This window comes from Ceratotherium simum, chromosome 7, assembly GCF_057802395.1.
Source record: "Ceratotherium simum simum isolate JZ-2026a chromosome 7, ASM5780239v1, whole genome shotgun sequence".
Lineage (NCBI taxonomy): Eukaryota > Metazoa > Chordata > Mammalia > Perissodactyla > Rhinocerotidae > Ceratotherium > Ceratotherium simum.
In genome coordinates, this window is record NC_141906.1 from 23,382,007 (window position 1) to 23,401,175 (window position 19,169).

The 19,169-nt window shown below is 40.2% G+C and overlaps 1 protein-coding gene across 21 annotated transcripts in view; it reads right to left on the reverse strand.

Moving 5' to 3' along the window:
- Nucleotides 1-19,169, reverse strand: part of DNHD1 (dynein heavy chain domain 1) — an 81,517-nt gene that overhangs the window by 53,947 nt on the left and 8,401 nt on the right. For 17 of the 21 annotated variants that reach the window (XR_015552676.1, XM_087433297.1, XM_087433294.1 and 14 more), the window contains 6 exons: nucleotides 16,623-16,826; nucleotides 16,432-16,542; nucleotides 14,660-14,816; nucleotides 5,992-6,246; nucleotides 5,745-5,882; nucleotides 5,560-5,611 (listed from right to left, as the gene is read on the reverse strand). Coding sequence is in view for 19 of the 21 variants with exons in the window: in XM_087433297.1 (XP_087289423.1) it covers nucleotides 5,560-5,611; nucleotides 5,745-5,882; nucleotides 5,992-6,246; nucleotides 14,660-14,816; nucleotides 16,432-16,542; nucleotides 16,623-16,826 (917 nt within the window). In the remaining 2 variants the exon portion in view is untranslated. Of the gene's footprint in view, nucleotides 1-5,559; nucleotides 5,612-5,744; nucleotides 5,883-5,991; nucleotides 6,247-14,659; nucleotides 14,817-16,431; nucleotides 16,543-16,622; nucleotides 16,827-19,169 lie in introns of those variants that run through there. The other 4 variants (XM_087433286.1, XM_087433296.1, XM_087433301.1 and 1 more) reach the window with 4 other exon arrangements.

Genomic DNA, 19,169 nt, shown 5'->3' on the forward strand with positions numbered 1-19,169 from the left:
CAAAGGAAAGGATGAGAACAGTACCAAAAATTTTTAAGAAAACTTTCCTGAAATAAAAAAGATTTAAAGCTACACTTTATAAGAGAATACCCAATAATACTGCCTCAGCATGTTCACTACCAGACATATTTTACTAAAATTACTGAATTTTAAGCAAAAATAAAACAATACTTTGGGCATCTAGGCAAAAACAACAAGTGATTTATAAGGGAAATAAAATTAGATACTATCACACTTTTTGGTAGCAATTCTTAATGACAGAAGAAAATGGAGGAACATCTTTAGGATATGCGCCAATGATCTTATATCCAGTAATACTGACTTCCAAAAGGTATAAACTGTTATATACATAGCAGAACTTGAGAATTTTGTTGCCACAAGCCCTTTCTGGGGAAGCTCAATAAAGAATGAGCTTCAGACAAACAATATTACTGAGAGACATCAACCTAAGGACTGTTGGTGAGCTTAAAGATATTGTTACTTGTAGAACTAAAATTAAATGAGGGTTAGAAGGCAAGGGATATAGTATGAAATGATGATGTAGAGAATGCTGGTGATTCTTTTGCCTGCAGGTAGAGAGAACCTATCTGAGGAATGGAACCTTGGAAGGCATACTGGTTGACTACCCAAAAGCTAGTCCCTTCTCCCTTCTTCCGTGCTGGGAGAGCCTATCTTCCATGAGAAACTAGAAACATCAGCCATTTGATGTCCCAGCCTTTCTTGCAGCTGGAGGTAGCCTCATGACCTAGATTTTCACAATGAGATGTAAAAGTGAGTCTGCTGGGAACTTTCTGGAAAAGATTTCCTTTCCTGATAAAAAGTGAGTCAGGCAAGGAGAGCTGTCTCACCAACCTTGCCTCCCCGTTTTCCCCCTGATTTTGCTTGAGCATGGGATGCCTGGAGCTGCAACATGTCTTGCAACTATGAGGCAATAAGCCTGAGGATGAGAAAACATTTTTGATTGCAGCCTCCCCTACCACACACCCTTCTAAGAGGATCTGCCCTTACCTATAGCTAAACCCAGAAAGGAGTAAGGGAAGGATATATAGAGGCTGGTACTTGATGACATTTTTGAACCACTGAACCAACTCTGGAATCACTTACCTCAAGACTTCTTATCATGTGAGATAATTGTTTTTATTATTTAGGCCACTCTTAGGTCTTCTGTTACTTCCAAGCTGAAAGCATTCTCAGTGATTCAGATTTCAAACACACAAAGTCAAAAGACTAAGAGAGAGAAAGCCTTGATGACACTGCCTGAGCCCTGAATCCAGCTGAGCCTGAATCCAGCTGCATCTGTGAATTTCTTACAGGAACCAATAAATTCTCCTTTTTGCTTACCTAGTTTTGAGTTATGATTATGTAATCCAAAACCAACTTGCACATTTAGGCCCATGTAATAGATGTTTAGAAGCAGTATAAACAGAGTTGAAGATTGGTGCGTCCTCCATACACACCCTTCTAAGAGGATCAACCTTACCTACAGCTAAAACCAATTAATTTGTACCATGACCCATTTCCCTTGCCCGAGCTTATGGATATGGACAGGCTGAACCAATCACCTTCCTTGTCTTGAAAATTTGAACTAAGTCACACATACAGGAAAACTTAACTGAAAGATCATATACAGTCAAGGATGGAGTTGGTGCCATAGAAAATCTAAGTCATTTGCAAGCGATAGAAGGCAGCAGAAAGTTCAAAGGAAGCAGAGACAGCTGGTTTTAGGAGAGAATCAGGGGAAGTGGGAAGAGGCACAGAGAGAATTAGAGATGAAAGGATAAGCAGCAATTTGAGAGAGGCTCTCTTCCTGACTTTCTAGCTTCGATTTCTGTGAAGCTTGGTGCTGCTACATCTTTCCTGCCTTTGAATTTGGTAACTGTCTGTTTTGTGAGCTCCAGAACACAAGATAAGGTGAAGAACTGTGATTCAAGGGGCCACGACCCATGAGAGTGCTCAAGCAACACGGTGCTACACAGTCAGTTCACATGTGATTCTGAGCAATGGAAAGAAAAGCTAGTGTATTTTCAATGCATTTTGGCGAAAGCAATATCCTAATAAAACAAAACAAAACAGAAATGACTAATAACTTCATAGCCAAAGTAAGAGTTAAATAAAGTTTGCTTACAATAAGAAATCTGATATCAACTACATCAAAGAAACATAAGTTACCTGTCATTACTGAGGGATTTGGACTTCAATTTATAATATGCATATATCACTATAGTATGTATAAGTCAACATGGAGACACATTTTTAAATATCAATCCAACTTTGAAAGATCTAAATAATATAGAACTTTAATATAGGTTTCCTTGAATGAGTAACTCAGACATTTCACACAGAGTAAAGCTTCTCGTCAAACATATTTATACAACTTTTCATCTCTTCAAAATTTCTTATAGAGTGGCAAGAAAAAAAATCTCTCCCTCTCATCTACGAATCCACTCACTGCAAAATTGCTTCCCTCCATACTTCCTCTTGCTGATCATACTGTTTATACCACACACTCCCAAGAGACCCTCCTTGACATATGCAGCCCCCTGGCAAAAAATACAGTAATGACAGTTTCATGCTTTGCAGTGTATCTCTAAGCTAACTTGAACACCATCCCAACCAAAAAGTACATCAAAAGATTTTATAATAAAAATGAAGGAATCTTTTGTCCCTTTTTAGTGTAACAGATTTACCTTACCAACAAGATCAAAAAAATATTTTGATCGTGGTAGGATATTGTCATAGTAAAGTTAACAGAAGAACTTTTAAGGAACTTGACACTTGCCAGATAAGAAAAATGATTATCTGATTACATTTTCTCAGTTTTAAACTGCAGAAAATTCCTGATAAGATTGTAAGGACATCAGATAGTAATATTAATACTCTCTTTTTGGTCAAAAAATGTTCCAGTATTTAGACTGTCCTCTGGAAAATGGCAGAGAACACAGCTTAAGACTAGAGGATATGATACGATCCAGCTATCTTACTACTGGGTATTTATCCAAAGAACATGAAATCAACAACACAAAGAGATCTCTGCACCCCTATGTTCACTGAAGCACTATTCACAATAGCCAAGACATGGAAGCAACCCAAGTGTCCATCAACAGATGAATGGATAAAGAAGATGTGGTATATACAATGGAATACTACTCAGCCATAAAAAAATAATTGTCCCATTTGCAACAACATGTATGGACCTTGAGGGTATTATGTTAAGCAAAATAAGCCAGACAAAGAAAGACAAACACCATATGATTTCACTCATGTGTGGAAGACAAACAAACACATGGATAAAGAGAACAGATTAGTGGTTACCAGAGCGGAAGGGGGTGGGGAGTAGGCAAAAGGCGTAAAGGACCACATATGTATGGTGACGGATAAAAACTAGACTATCGGTGGGGCCAGCCTGGTGGTATAGCAGTTAAGTTTGCGTGTTCCACTTCGGCGGCCTGGGGTTCACTGGTTCGGATCCTGGATGTGGACCTACTCACCGCTCATCAAGCCATGCTGAGGCGGCGTCCCATATAGAAGAGCTACAACTTTACAACTACGATACACCACTATGTACTGGGGCTTTGGGGAGAAAAAAGAAAAAGAGGAAGATTGGCAACAGATGTTAGCGCAGGGCCAAACTTCCTCAAAAAAAATAAATAAATGGATGTATGACGGGGATGACCACTCATGCATCCTTTTCAAAAAAAAAACAAAAAAACTAGACTGTTGGTGGTGAGCACCATGCAGTCTAAACAGAAACTGATCTTTAATAACGTATACCTGAAATTACAGTGTTATAAACCAATATGACCTCAATAAAAAAAAAAGACTGGAGGATACGTTGCAACCATTTTATTAGTACTATATCAGGTATTCTTCCAGGAACTACAATCTAGTCAATGTATAAGTTTCTATTGTGGGGGGCTTATTTTTCATATTTTTGTGTATAAGCAGAGGTATTGAAATCATGTTGTAACTTGGTTAAAATATCATAAAAATTTGGCCTCATTGAAGTAAAATATTTCTTAGATGGAGGTATGTTTCTTAAAGACTACTAGTGGTGTTTTAACTGCTACATATTTACTTTTTTGAATATTACTCCAATTTTCTTAAAGAACTTAAGGAAAATCTTATATCAGAACTTTGATTCTGGTTCCTCCACAACTTGAATTCAATTTTCCATGCTGATCTTTTTTTTTCCCTTCAAATTTGAATTCTGAAAAATCTCAAACACGTAGAAAAGTTTAAAGGTACTATGAACACCTTTATCCATCTGCTTAGATTCAACAATTATTAACATTTGCCACATTGCTTTATTTTTCCTTCTATCTCTCTTTCTCCTAAACCATTTGAAAGTAAGATACAGGCATTGTGACACTTCACCCCTAAATACATCAGTCCATGCTGATCTTTTAAAAGTAGAAGGGACAACCCAAGACATTGCAGGTGAATATTTTCACTTTCACTAGACTTGAGAGTAAAAGTTTAAAGTTTTGTTTTTTGTTTGTTTTGCCGTTCAAAGGAAAATACTATAGCATATCCATAATACGAATTAGTACAACACATAATAAGAAAATACTATGAAATGTCTGATTTATCTAAGCTTTTAATACGAATACTAGTAAGAAGATACTATCTGTAGCATGTATTACTATGTGCTGAGCACTATACTGGACATATTATCCCTTTTAATCTTCAAAACAATCCTACAACTTAGGTATTTTTTTATTCCCATTTTATAGATTAATAAACTGTGTTTGATTTCAGAGCCTTTCTCATTCCACTGTATCAAGTAAAACGAATACCAATAGCCTCTATCAATTAACCTAGACTCATTTGAGAAAAAAATGTGCCCCAACTGGTGATTTGTAAAAGACATGAGCTCCTTCCAGTGAACCTTTTTCTTCATTGTCACCTATTTCCTAAAATTAACTTTGTGTTTTTAAATCATCTTAATGAAAGCATACTAGTTGAATGGGAAATGAAAAAGCATCTACATGCTTGAATGCATTTAATGATTTTATTTGTGACAATGTTAGTATTCCAAATAAAGGTAATGTGAAGATGTATTTCCTCCCTGATAGTTAACAAGTTTGAAGATTGATAACCAATAACTGGTTAAAATAGCTCAATAACATTAACGAATTATTCTATATGAAATGAAAAAGAGCTCTAGGAAATAAAGCAAATACTGAATAAGCAGGGTTTTTCAAACAAGTACCAACGAACTTAGCAATAAGATTCAACAGTAAATGAAACACCATTACGACATTAGTGAAAAACCATATGGAGTTTGGATGAACCAGAGGAAGGACAATGTACTCACATTCTTTCATACACCCCTCATCACACTCAGGTGCACACACACACATACACATAAGCACAGGCATGAGCAAGCAAAAACATATCCCCACCCTTCTACTGCTCCACACACGTGTGCAGTGCCCAGGGTAGAGCTGCTCCATCCACACCCAAGGCCGGACTCTATGGCCACGCCACTAGCACGCTGCATGTGCCCTCCCCCCTCCTTCCACCCTTCCCACCCTCTGCCTAGGTCTCCTTAAATACCTTGAAAACACAGGGAATCCCAGGGGGTCTTCAGGTCTCTAGATTGCACTACCTTCATGCCAATGTATGGAGAAGGGGCAGAAATGGAAAATAAGGAAGGTTCAGACCAGGCTGAGAGGTTCTGATTACACAGAGGATAGGAAGTGGAAATTCCTACAGCCAGCCCGCTGCCCAATCCAGAATACCTTCAGGGCAGAGGCCTTGACAGACTGTAGGCCCCCATTTAGAATCTGGATCATATTTTCAATACAGGGCTCATGAGATAGCTGGCCACAATTGTCAAAGACCAGCTGTGCTGAGAGAAACGGTTTCTGCCTTGGGGCCTGTAAAGAAGGGTTAGGAGAGGTCATGGGGCTAGGTGTCAGTATTTGCTCCCTGCCATTGGGCCCTTGACCACCTGCCCACCTCCACACATGCCACCCACCACCTCACTTGCAGAATGTTGGCCACAAAAGAGGTTATATCCTCCTCTATGATAGACACAAGGCTCTGGCAAATCATGTAGTCCACCAGGCGGGCCAATCGTCCCAGCTGCAACAACCAGGCCTCTGCCTGCTTCAGCTTCTGCTCCAGCTGCTGTTGCTGTACCCTCTGAAGGTATGTGGAGCCTTGGCCTGTCCTGATCCTCTTGCAGTTTTCCACTCGCTCCTGCAGGCCCTGTTGCATGTGATATGTGTCTTCATGAACCTGTCAGCACAGAGAGTGGAAAACTCACTGGAGAAAGGGGGATGGAGAGCAAACCAGCCACCACTGGTCTGTGCACAACTCTCAGGTCTTGGATCCTGAAACCTAGAACCTAGATATGCACACGGAGGGCTGCTTTTTAGTAGAGATTAGCCCCAAAAATCTTTAAGTGACCAGAGGAGATGCAAAACAGAGAACATATATTGAGAGGCCACAATGTGCTAATTTGATAGACCAGGCCTGTCTACTAAAAGCCCCCAGGGTGGCACTCAAATAGAAAATCTGTGCATGTGTAAATAGAGAGGTTCACAATGCATAGATTAGACAAAGAAAGAGAAAAGATTAGATAAGTCGGGCTCAGCAATAATTCTAGGATCTGGACTCCAATCACTAGGCCTGGGTGTTGTGGCCTGCTGACTAGCATTATACTGCCGTATGTGATAGTAGAAGCTCTCTGGGTACTGACACAGACTTTCTATTGGGGGATGGGGAATGTGGGATAAAAGTCTGGGAGCCTCTTTGTGGGTTCTTCTCAAATCTGGGAGGATCCTCAGCCTACAAAAGCTGCTGACAGCTGCTACCTCTCTGGGCCTGTCCCGTTTAGAAGCAGAGGGGAGACACCAGAAAGATATGCTTGGCCAGATGGACCTTTTGTCCTTGCTGTTCTCCTGTCCTTTTTGGTGCTCAGTAGAGCTTATGATTAGAATTAATTGGTACCCGTGAATTGTATTCTGCTAACCCTGACCTCAAATCCCAGTCTTCCGAGACCCAGACATAAGGCAGTTGAGGCCTAAGCTAGGCACATCATACACAAACACGCCCTCAGACTTGGCGAGATGTCCTCTTCTATGCTCTGGCAACACCCTCAATATCTAGTGCTTCCCACTTCATAGCCCTTAGTCCAGTGCACCATCATTATCTAGTTACTTGTGAGACTCATTCACTACAGATACGCTTTGACTTAACAGTGGGGTTAAACCATCCTAAGTTGAAAATATCGTAAGTCAAAAATGCATTTAATACACCTAACCCACTGAACATCACAGCTTAGCCTAGCACACGTTAAATGTGCTCAGAACACTTACGTTAGCCTACAGTTGGGCAAAATCATCTAACGCAAAGCCTATTTTATAATAAAGTATTGCACGTCTCATGTAATTTATTGAATACTGTACTGAAAGTGAAAAACAGAATGGTTGGATGGGTACTCATCCAAAAAAAACACTGGCAACACAGTACACTGTCGAATATCAGCTGTTTACCCATGTGATTGTGTGTGTGGCTGACTGGGAGCTGTGCTCGCTGCCGCCGCCCAGCATCACAAGAGAGCATCATCCCGCGTATCCCTAGCCCAGGGAAAGATCAAAATTCAAAACTCGAAGTACGGTTTCTAATGACTACATATCACTTTCACACTATGATCAAGTCGAAAAACTGCAAGTCAAACCATCATAAGTCGGGCACCATCTGTACATTGTAAATTCTTCAAGGAGGAGGCCTCTGTCACACCTTATTCCATTTCTCTATTGCTTAACACAGTGCCTGGCATGGGTAGTTCTACAGTAAATGTTTGTAAAAAGAATGTATCACCTCACATTGAAAGGGCTTACTGAGTGTCAGTTAGGATAAAACCATACAAACAACAACAAAAATAATTACTACAACAGAGCATAATCAGTGTACATTTTTAAAACCTCACCATTAGGGGCAATATCTTCAAAGTTCTGAGGATATTTTTTAAACCCAGAATTCTGTATCTAGCCACAGTATCACTGAAGTTTGAGGATAAATAAAGACATTTTTAGATATACAAAGACTCCAAAAATTTACGATCCACAGATTCTCTCTGAAAAAAAAAAAATAGTATATTTCTGACAGAGGAAAATGAATACCAGAGAACAAAGTGGTCTACAAGAAGCTCTGATGAGCAAAGAAATTTGTGAAACATATTGTTAATTCTAAATGGGTAGGCTGTAAAACAAGAATGTTCATAACAATCCAGAATTAAAATTCTAGGAGAGATCAATATAAGCATAATAGGGGGCCGGTCCTGTGGCTTGGTGGTTAAGTGCGCGCGCTGCAATGCTGGTGGCCCGGGTTCGGATCCCGGGTGCGCATCGAGGCACCACTTCTCCGTCCATCCTGAGGCCGAGTCCCACATACAGCAACTAGAAGGATGTGCAGCTATGACATACAACTATCTACTGGGGCTTTGGGGGGAAAAATTAAATAAATAAAATCTTAAAAAAAAAAAAAAAAAGCATAATAGGAAGGGTGGAGGGTAGAGAGAGGGAGAGAGGAGAGAAAGGGAATGAGGAGAGTGCTGAGGCTCTTACTCTACTTAGGAGAAAGATATGGATACACATTCACACTTGACATTCATTCATTCAACCAATATTCACTAAGCACATACTATATGGCACACCTATAATAAGCACTAGAGATATACTAGTGAATGAAGCAGATAAAAATCCCTACCCTCTTGGGGGTGGGGGTTGGAAATGGGAAAAATACAATAAACATAATAAGTAAATAATTTAGATTCTATGTAAAAAGGTGATAAGTGCTATAAAAAAAAAACCACAGAGCAGGGAAAGAGGGATGATGAGTGCTGGTGACAGTGGGCTTTGCAGTTTTAAACAGGGTAACCAGAGAATGCCTCTCTGAGAAGATGATTTTAGACAAAGACATGGAAGAGACATTCTTATAAAATATAAGTTGAACAGCTACACATGTTGGGCAGGGGTATAAATGTCTTATATAGGCACTCAGCTGCAAGAGAAAACTAGAAAAAATGTGGCTTAAGCAAGTAAAAGGTTTATTTATTTAATGCAATAAGAAATCCCTGGATAGCATATTGGCCCGACAACATCAATCAGAACAAAGCTCCTTCTGTCTTCTCCCTCCTCCATCCTTAACATGACTTTCACCCTTACCTTGGTGAGATAGCTTCTCCATCACCAGGAATTCATCTCAGGGTCAGGCAATAAGACAGGAGTAAATGTCCAAAAAGACATTCCAGTTGAATTTGCCTCTTTTAAAAAGTTTTCCCAGTGACTTCCACTTACGTTTCATTGCCTGGACCTGAATTACACAGCTTCCTCCAGCTAGGAGTCCATGAAAAGAAACAAAAGCAAGATTCTAAAACTAAGAAAGATGAGTAGGCACTGAGTGGTTCCTGGGCAACCCCAAGAAGAATAAAATGGATAACATCCCAATCATTAGATGACAATAACAGCAACAAAAATGTAAACAATCCAACCAAAGACAAGAAACACAAGGAAGACTCAAACAGAAATCATAGGAAATAGAAAACACCAAAACCAGATGGGAAAAATAAGTCCAAACCTATCAGTAACCATAATAAATGAGATAAACCTGTTGCAAGACAGAGACTCTCAGACTAAACGTTTTCCAGCTATTTGTAAGAGAGACACAGAAAACAAAATAACAAAGGAGGACTGAAAACAAAGGGATAGAAAAAGACAGATCAAGAAAATGCTTGATGCTCTTAACATCAGACAAAAGAGAACTCTAGTACAAAAGTAGTACCAAGAATGAAGACTTTTTCATATCAACAAAGTCACCAGGAAATATTGTTATGAACCTCTATGCACATTACAGCATGATTTTGAAATACATGTTGCAAAATGAAAGAACAGCAAGGAGAAATTAATAAATGTATAGTCATAGGAGGGGATCTTTAACATATCTCTCTCAGAAACTGAAAGATAAATTGGATAAAAAAAATTATTGTGGCTATAGAATATTTGAATAAAACAATGAGTCTAATTGGTCTAATTTCTTAGGTTGGGTTTCCTAGAAGCAGAGCCTGAGACAAGAATTTGGGGAAATGAGATTTATTGAAGGAATGATCTTCAGGAAACACACCTCTAAGGGAGGCAGGGAAGCAAAACAGGGAGGGGACAGTGCCAAGCAAGGTCTCAGCGAAGGCGGTTCTTGGTCTGATGTGAAAGGGAGACGGCTTTGGAATGTATATCATATTGTAGAGTTGTCCCACCATGAGACAAGGAGCTAAAAAAAGGTGGGAAGCTGTTCCACATGGAAGATACTGAAGAGAAGTGACCACTAAATACAACGCATGATTCTGGATTGGATCCTGAAGCAGGAAAAAAACACAGCAAGAAAGGACATTACTGGAATAATTGGCAAATTTTTAATAAGGACGGTGGGTTAGATAACAGAATTGTATCAAAGTGAAATTGCCTAATTTTTGATAACTGTACTATAGTTATGGAAGAAAATGTCCTAGTTCTTATGAAAAACACTCTGGCATATTTAGGGGTAAAGGGACTTGATGTCTGCAACTTACTCTCAAACAACTCACGAAAATAATGTATATATACGTAGAGAAAGAAAGAGCACAGATGATAAAGTAAATGGGACAAAATAACAATCTGGGTAAAAGGTACATGAGAGTTTATTATACTATCCTTGCAACTCTCCAAATAAGTTTGAAATTATATCAAAATAAAAAGTTACACAAGAAGGAAGGAAGGAAGGAAGGAAGGAAGGAAGGAAGGGAAGGGAAGGGGAGGGGAGGGAAGGAGGGAGGGAGGGAGGGAGGGAGGGAGGAAGGAAGGAAGGAAGGAAGGAAGGAAGGAAGGAAGGAAGGAAGGAAGAAAGAAAGAAAGAAAGAAAGAAAGCAAAAGTGTTTATCCCAGAAATGCAAAGGTGGTCTAATACTGACAATTCACCATATTAATAGACGAAAGGAGAAAAATCCCATGATCATCCAAATAGAAGCAGAAAAAAAAAATCACTGGACAAAATTCAACTCCCATTCATGATAAAACCTCTTAGCAAACTAGGAATTGATGGGAACTTCCTTAAAAATTGATAAAGGGTATCTACCAAACACTCACATTCAACATCATTATTTATTTAACGTTTTGAATCTATTTTACTTATTAGTAATGCTACAGTTTAATGGGCAGCAGCATGCTTTTATTTAGCACAGATTACAAGCTTGGTTCTGTAACAATTCAGTTACCAGCTGGGATGATTACTGATCTTCCCCTTCTCCACCCCCCGCCCCTTGGGGTGACTGCCAACAGGAACAGGTTCCATTCCAGTCTGCGTAGCAGCACAGAAAGTGGCTCCACGTGTTGCATTTGCTTGTCTTTTCACTCTTTTTATCATGCTTTTTAAAAAAATTTTAATATAGACAAATTTATTTATTTTCTTGTGGTTTACAATTTTTATATTTGTTTAAGAAAACCTGAGATAATAAAAATATTATCTTGGGCCGGCCCTGTGGCTTGGTGGTTAAGTGCGCGCGCTGCGATGCTGGTGGCCTGGGTTCGGATCCCGGGTGCGCATCGGGGCACCACTTCTCCGTTCATCCTGAGGCCGAGTCCCGCATACAGCAACTAGAAGGATGTGCAGCTACAACATACAACTATCCACTGGGGCTTTGGGGGGAAAAATAAAATAAATAAAATCTTTAAAAAAAAAAATAAATAAATAAAAATAAAAATATTATCTTATATTGTCCTCTGAAAGCTTTCTGGATTTTCCTTTCACACTTACGTCTTTTTATCCACCATAAATTAATTTTTGTGTATGGTGTAGCAACTATTAGAAAACAATAATGTTTTAAAATACCATTTACAATAGCAACAACAAAAAAATCAAATATCTAGTAATAAACTTAACGAAATACATTCAAGAACTCTACTGGAAACCAATAAAATCTTGTTAAAAGAAATTAAAGAAATCAACGGGCCAGCCCCGTGGCTTAGCGGTTAAGTGCGTGCGCTCCGCTGCTGGCTGCCCGGGTTCGGATCCCGGGCACGCACCGATGCACCGCTTCTCCGGCCATGCTGAGTCCGCGTCCCACATACAGCAACTAGAAGGATGTGCAGCTATGACATACAACTATCTACTGGGGCTTTGGGGGAAAAAAATAAATAAATAAAATCTTTGAAAAAAAAAAAGAAATTAAAGAAATCAAAATAAATAGAGATCCATGTTCACGGATTAGGAGATGAGAAATTGTTAAGATATCAATTCTCCCTGAAATTGATCTATAGATTCAAAGCAAGCCAATAAAAATATCCTTTAAATTATTTTGTGGAAATTAATAAGCTGATTCTAAACTTTATACGGAAATTCAAAGAACCTAGACTAGTCAGGGAAATCCTGAAAAACAAAAAGTTGTAGGACTTACAATACAAGATATCAAGACTTATCATAAAGCTACAATAATTAAGACAGTTGTGACACTGACAAAAAGATAGACACATAGACTAATGGAACAAAAGAAAGTCCAGAAACAGACCCACACATATACAATCACTTGATTTAAGAAAAAGACACCACTGTAATTAAGTGGGGAAAGGACGTTCTTTTCAATAAATGGGAAAAATAAAACTTGACTCTTACCTCACACCATACATAAAAATCAATTTGAAATGAACCATAGAACCATTTCTAAATGTGAAAGAAAAGGCAATAAAATTTCTAGAAGAAAACATAGGAGAATATCTACGTGACTTTGGGGTAAGCAAAGATTTCTTAAACCAGGACTCAGAAGGCACTAACCAAAAGAGACTGATAAAATGAACTTCAAGAAAATTAGGAACTTCTGTTAATCAAAAGCCACCATTCAAACAGTAAAAAGGTAAGTCACAGACTGAGAAAATATCTACAATACATATATATATTTGATATGTATTATACATAAAGAATATATAAAGAACTCCTACAAATTAATAGGAAAGAAACAGGCAACCAATAAAAAATAAGCAAGAGAGTTAGACACTTCACAGAAGAGGGTAACAAAATGGCCAATAAACATATGACAAGATGCTCAATATCACTCATGATCATAGAAACACAAATTAAAACCACAATAAGATATCACTGTAAACCCACCAGTTTGGCTAAAATTAAAAACTCTGACAATACCAAGTGTCAGTGAGAAGGCAGGACAACTGGAAGTCTCCTACGCAGTTGGTGGGAACATAAACTGGTACAACCACTCTAGAAAACTGTTTGGCACTGCAAAACATACATATTCCCTATTCCAGCAATTCCACTCCTGGCATAAATACCCCAAACAAATGAGTGCTTATGTCCACCAAAAGACACATATGAGAATGTTCATGGCAGCATTATTCATAATAGTGAAAAACTGGAACCAACTCAAATGTCCATCAATAGGAGAATTAACAAATAAATTGTGGTACATTCATACAGGGAAATACTACATAGCATGCAGAAGAGTGAACCACTACTACCTAGACTATTATGCACAAATCTCAAAAACATAATGTTGAGTGAAAAAAAAAGCCAGACAAAAAAGAGCACATGCTGTCTGATTCCATTTACATGAAATTTAAAATCAGACAAAATTAATCTATGGTGACAGAGGTCAGAGTAGTGGTTGCCTTTGTGGGGTATTGATGAGAGAGGAATCAGGGAGCTTGCTGAGGTGCTGGAAATGCTCTACATCTTGATCTGGGAGGTGGTTACATGGAAGTATATATATGCAAATATTTCAACAAACTGTACACTTAAAATTTGTTTACTGCATGTAAATGATACCTTAATAAAAAGAATAACTACTGACTATAAAAAAAATTATAACTATTTTGGTGACATTAAAACAAAGGTGGGATTTATGAACTGGGAGGTAGAGAAAGGCTGTGGAGCAGCTCACCGCCCCCTTCTGCCCCCTTCAGCTTAGTGCAATGGCAGGTCCAGCTGCTGTTGTCTGGAGGCTCAAGGCCATTTCCCTGTATGAGTGTACCAAGGGCCTTCACATCATTTTTCATTTTCAAAAATCTGGGTGGGTCGCCTCTCTCAGAACTGGACTATGCGCAGATGGTGATTAGCCAGAGAACTGTGTGAATATCCAGCCCCACCTGACAGACAACAAACCATGATGATAGGTCATGGGCAAGAGGCAAGTACACAGCAGGGCCTTCCAGAGTGCTAGGCAGGGGGCATGTACCACAGATGCAAAGTAGGCATAATTAGGAAGGACTCCATCACTGGATGCTTCTACCAGCCACAGTGGCCTGCCAAAGGTTCAAGATAGGTTCAAAGACTAGCCCAGCAGCATGAAAGATCAGGATTCCAACTCTCAAACTCCCTAATGCCTCTGGCACAAACAACTGAAAAAATAGACATCGTTATGTTCCTTCTCCTCCCTGCTCAAGGCCAAGACCAACCCTCAGGGAAAGGTTGAGTCCAAGTCTCTGCCCATCTGTTATTGATCTACCCACCCCAGAGCAGAGGCCACTGTTGCTGGGCAGGACAACGGCTGAGACAACTGCAGAGTCCAGGCCACCCAGGGGATCCCAGGAGAAGCTTAAGCCAAGAAGAGGCTGGAAGTCTGGTGAACTCAGCCTGGAGAAAAGGTTCACAATAAACTGGAGCCTCTTACCAGTTGAAGGATGGATGTGCAGAGGTGCAGGCAGCGCCGGAGCAGCCGCAGAGCCTTGTGGTTCTCCTTGGCTAGAGCCCGCTGCAGGTCCAGCAGCGTGTAGCACCGATCTGGCTCCTGGGGGAGCCAGGACACAGAGTGCAGCTCCTGCAGAAGCCTGGAATCAAGGGCTAAGCTGGTCAGAGCTGGAATCTCAGTCCTCTTTCCTTGGACACCTTTGACCTCTTCCTAGCCCAGCTCACCCCAAAATAAGCAAAAGTTTAGAAAGGTAATAATATTCCCAGTGACTGACAGTGACAGCTTCCTCCTGAGAGTTCTTTGTAAGAATTCAAGCCCAGGAAGTTGCTGGCTGAGGAATTCTTTGGGCAAGCCCTGGAGTATGTGCAAGTGTTTACACAAGTGACCTTTCTGCCAGGAGAGAGGGTCAAATAGATCCCAAGGTCTGACTTAGAAGGAGAGACTACAGAGGTTTCTTCTTTGGAACAGGGCTAGCAGAGGGCCCTAAAAATTTAGATGAACAGGTGAGTTTTAGGATCAAAGGTGATGAACCTTCAACTTCCCTATGGGCTGACCATCCCTGAGGAAACCCACTTCTGTTACCCACTCCCCCACCACCCGCCCTGAGAACTCTGCATCTCTAAACATCCTTGAAAAAGATGAAAGACTCCCTTTAAGCAGAGGATGATCATAATGGGCGTCATTTATTCAGTACCTATTAAGAGGCACTGAACATGGTATTTCATATTCACAGTCTCATTTAACTCTCACTACAGCTGTGTAGCAGAAATCTTTATCCCAAGTTTTCAGATCAGGAAACAGAGGCTCAAAGAGTAAATTCTTTGCTAGCATTCAGGATTTAAATTCAGATCTGTCCAGCCTCTAAGCTCTTATGCTTTTAATTACACCATGATGATTAGGTTAGACTGGAAGTTGCCTAGAGCAGAGGTTGCAAACCGGTAGCCCACGGGCAAACTCAGAACAAAAATATTTTCATGTGTACCACTAAGAGTTAGCCAGCACAGTGTTTTAATAAAAACTTGAGCTAACCAGATAAAATGAAGAAATTTTACAACAAAATTTTGATTTCTAGGAAATCCTGAAAAACAAAGTGGCTGACATGCTGGACCCATACTCCCAATGGCAACAGTCAATTGGAACTGAGTAGTGACTGTCCTCTTTAGATGCAATCTCCAGACTGCAGTCCCCACACTCCCTCATGTCTTGCACCTAACCCACTGCATTTCTTCCATAGCTCCTGTTGGGCCCCATAGGTGTTTTGAGTTCACAACTCCTATCACAAAAGATAACTGGAGTGGCTGAGGATTACAGAGAAACCAAGAAAGCACTGAAAATAGGAATAAATAAGCTTTTCCAAAAAAAGAATCCAAGTAATACCATGGAAAGGGCAGAGAGTTTGGATTCAAACACCTAAATTAGAGCCCCAGATTTGATACTTAATAATTGTGTGATCTGGGGCAAGTTGATGGAGGAATATGTAATTACATGGAGATATGTTCAGAATATATTATTCAGAGAAAAAACTAGTTAGTTAACAGCATGCAAAGTATGATCACATTTATACATGTGATAGAAAAAAGATCACAAAGATATGCAACAAAATGTTCATAGTGGTTATTTATGGGTGGTGGGATTAAAGATTTTTTACCTTTGTGCTTTTTTGTATTTTCCAAATTTTCTACAAGGAACATGTTATTACCTTCTATAAAAATGATTTTTAAAAATCCATTGAGGTTGTGTTTTGAAGACCTCACCTGCTAATATGGAGCAGCCCAGCTCCAAAGTGGGGCACAGCACAGAGCAGATTCTTCCCTAGGAAAGTCTGGCACCGTTGTAGCCCCTGCAATTTCATACTCTTCTTCCAACTGCAGATCAGAGGGCAGGGACAACGTGCTATCACTCTCTGCAACACCTCCCCCCCAGTCCCATACCCATCATCACCTACCAGGCCAAGGCCTTGCGTAAGAGGCAATACTTGAAGAATGGAATGAACTGGAGCTGTTGCCAGAGGACAGAGTGGTGGTGCCAGGTACCCAGTGTCATTGTCTCACTGCCCTCCACAGGATGTACATGCAGGATGCCAAAGGGAGAGAAGATGTAGTGCTCAGGATTCACCTCGTTTGGTGGCACCACCATCAGGCTGTAGGGCCTTTGAAAAAGAGCTCTGATCAGTAGGAGCCCTAGGCATTTGTGCAGACTTCAGGAAGGGACAAAAGAAGGACAGGGAGTTGAAAACAAGGAGGCAGGAAGGAAGGCAGAAGAAAGGAGGAAGAGGGGAAAAAGAGACGAACGATCTTCAAACTAGAAAGATGGAACAAATATTATTAAGAAGAAATGGAGGCTGGCCCCGTGGCTTAGCGGTTAAGTGCATGCACTCCGCTCCCGGCGGCCCGGGGTTCGGATCCCAGGCGTGCACCGACGCACCACTTCACCGGCCATGCTGAGGCTGCGTCCCACATACAGCAACTAGAAGGATGTGCAGCTATGACGTACAACTATCTACTGGGGCTTTGTGGGGGCAGGGGGAGAAGAAATGGAAGCCAAAGATAGATGAGAAGAAAGAAAAAGGCACTTAGCCAGTTCCAAGAAGTTTCTATCTCCAAACCCAGACACCTTACATCCCATCAAACCTAAGAGACCATCAGTTGTAAGCTGTAGCACTTTTTTAATGAAACACTGAAATAAAAAATGCTGCCAATATGATACTCTACAAGTTTGTAAGATGCATCACAATTTCAGAGATGTCGAAATGTGAAAAAAATGTGCATCTTAGAAATGATAAAATACGTATATCCCTAAGTACTGAAATACCATGCAGAGATAATCAGGGAATGCTGTTTGGAGTAACTGAGAATGGGGAAAAGGAGGGGGCAACTAGAAGGCTAGACACAGGCCAATAAAGAGGAAACCTGCAACCTTGTGAGCCAGACTCGTGCCTCCAGAGCCACCTTAAAATCCTACTAAGTTCTCTTACTTCAGCAAGGTGCACCTACAACCCACATTACATACAATTTATATGGGGCTATACAGTAGTTGTGTCTAGTTGCAGTAGACTAGTTAGCATAACGCTATGGGCACATTTAATAAAGCATTTATTCATTTTTATTTTGCAGTTTTCTTTTCATAACTTGGAGCCAGTAATATTTTAAAGCATTAAATATATTTTAAAGCCCTTTAAAATCTGTATGTCCTAGGTCCTATGCCTATAATACCCAAGAGAGAAAATAGCCCTCCTCTACCTCTTATCTCTCTCACTCTCTAGAATACATTATCAAGCAAATGACTTGAGTATTTGGACAGATATCAGAATAAACTCACTAAGTCAAGTCATATATAAACTTTAGTTCATTTCTGATAAAGTGACTAGATCTTCTCAAGTACTATTTTCCCCAAATTACAGATGAGAAAACTGAAACAAAGAGAAGTTATAACTTTGCCCAAAGCAGTTAAGGGAAGAATACAGGATTTAAAACCAAATCTACCTGACTCAATCCCCCTCTCTTAACCACTGGGCCATTTAGCTTCCCAGTGGATAGCCTCCTATCCTAACTGGTCCCTGGATCTCCCAAGGGGACACTCCTTTCCCCATGACTTTCTTGATGGAAGCTACTCTTTCTGCACAGGGCCAGGAGTTAGGGAGTACTCTCCTCACTCCCCACTGCTCCTTTGGGGGATATTCACTCATTCTACAAATGTTTATGATGCCAAGCACTATGTCAGGCACTGAGGATACAGCAGTGAACAAGAAAAATCCAGTGCCTGACTTCATGAAGCTTAGTTAAACCATCACCAAGTTCCCTTTCTATCCAGGTGCTGTGATCGGAGATGAGGACATAAAGATAACTACTACAGAGTCCTTACCCTCAAAGGACGCAGATCAGTTGGAGGATTAAGTGATGTTAGAGAGTAACTGAGGTAAGTCAAGATCTTCCTGAGTCCCAGACCCATGTATTCACTGCTTCCAAAACACCTCACACTCTATGTCTTGCATCTACCTGAGACACAGCAAGTTCTATACCGAACTTATCATTTACTCCCTCCAAATCTGCTCCTATTTTGGGTATTTCATTCATCCATTCAACAAATGTCACTGAGTTTCTACTCTACGCTAAACTCTTCTAAGCCCTTAGGATACATTGCTAAATATAACAAACGCAACTCCCCGCCCTGATAGAGCTCTCATTCTACTGGAGAAGAAAGAAGATAAATATAATAAATGGCGGGGTTGGGGGGTGAGGAAAAGGAGATTGGCAGTGCCAGAAGAGGAGGGAGAGCAATTTTAGATAGGGTGGGGAGGGTGGGGAGGGTGACAGTCGAGCAAAGACTCTAAGGAAGTGAAGGAATAAATTCCTTCCTAAATATGAATCAAAATCTAGGACAAATACAAGAAAAATTTGATAAATTCAAACACATTGAAAAAAAACTCTGTTAAATGGCAAATAAACAAACAAAATGAGGGCCGGCCCCGTGGCTTGGTGGTTAAGTGAGCGCG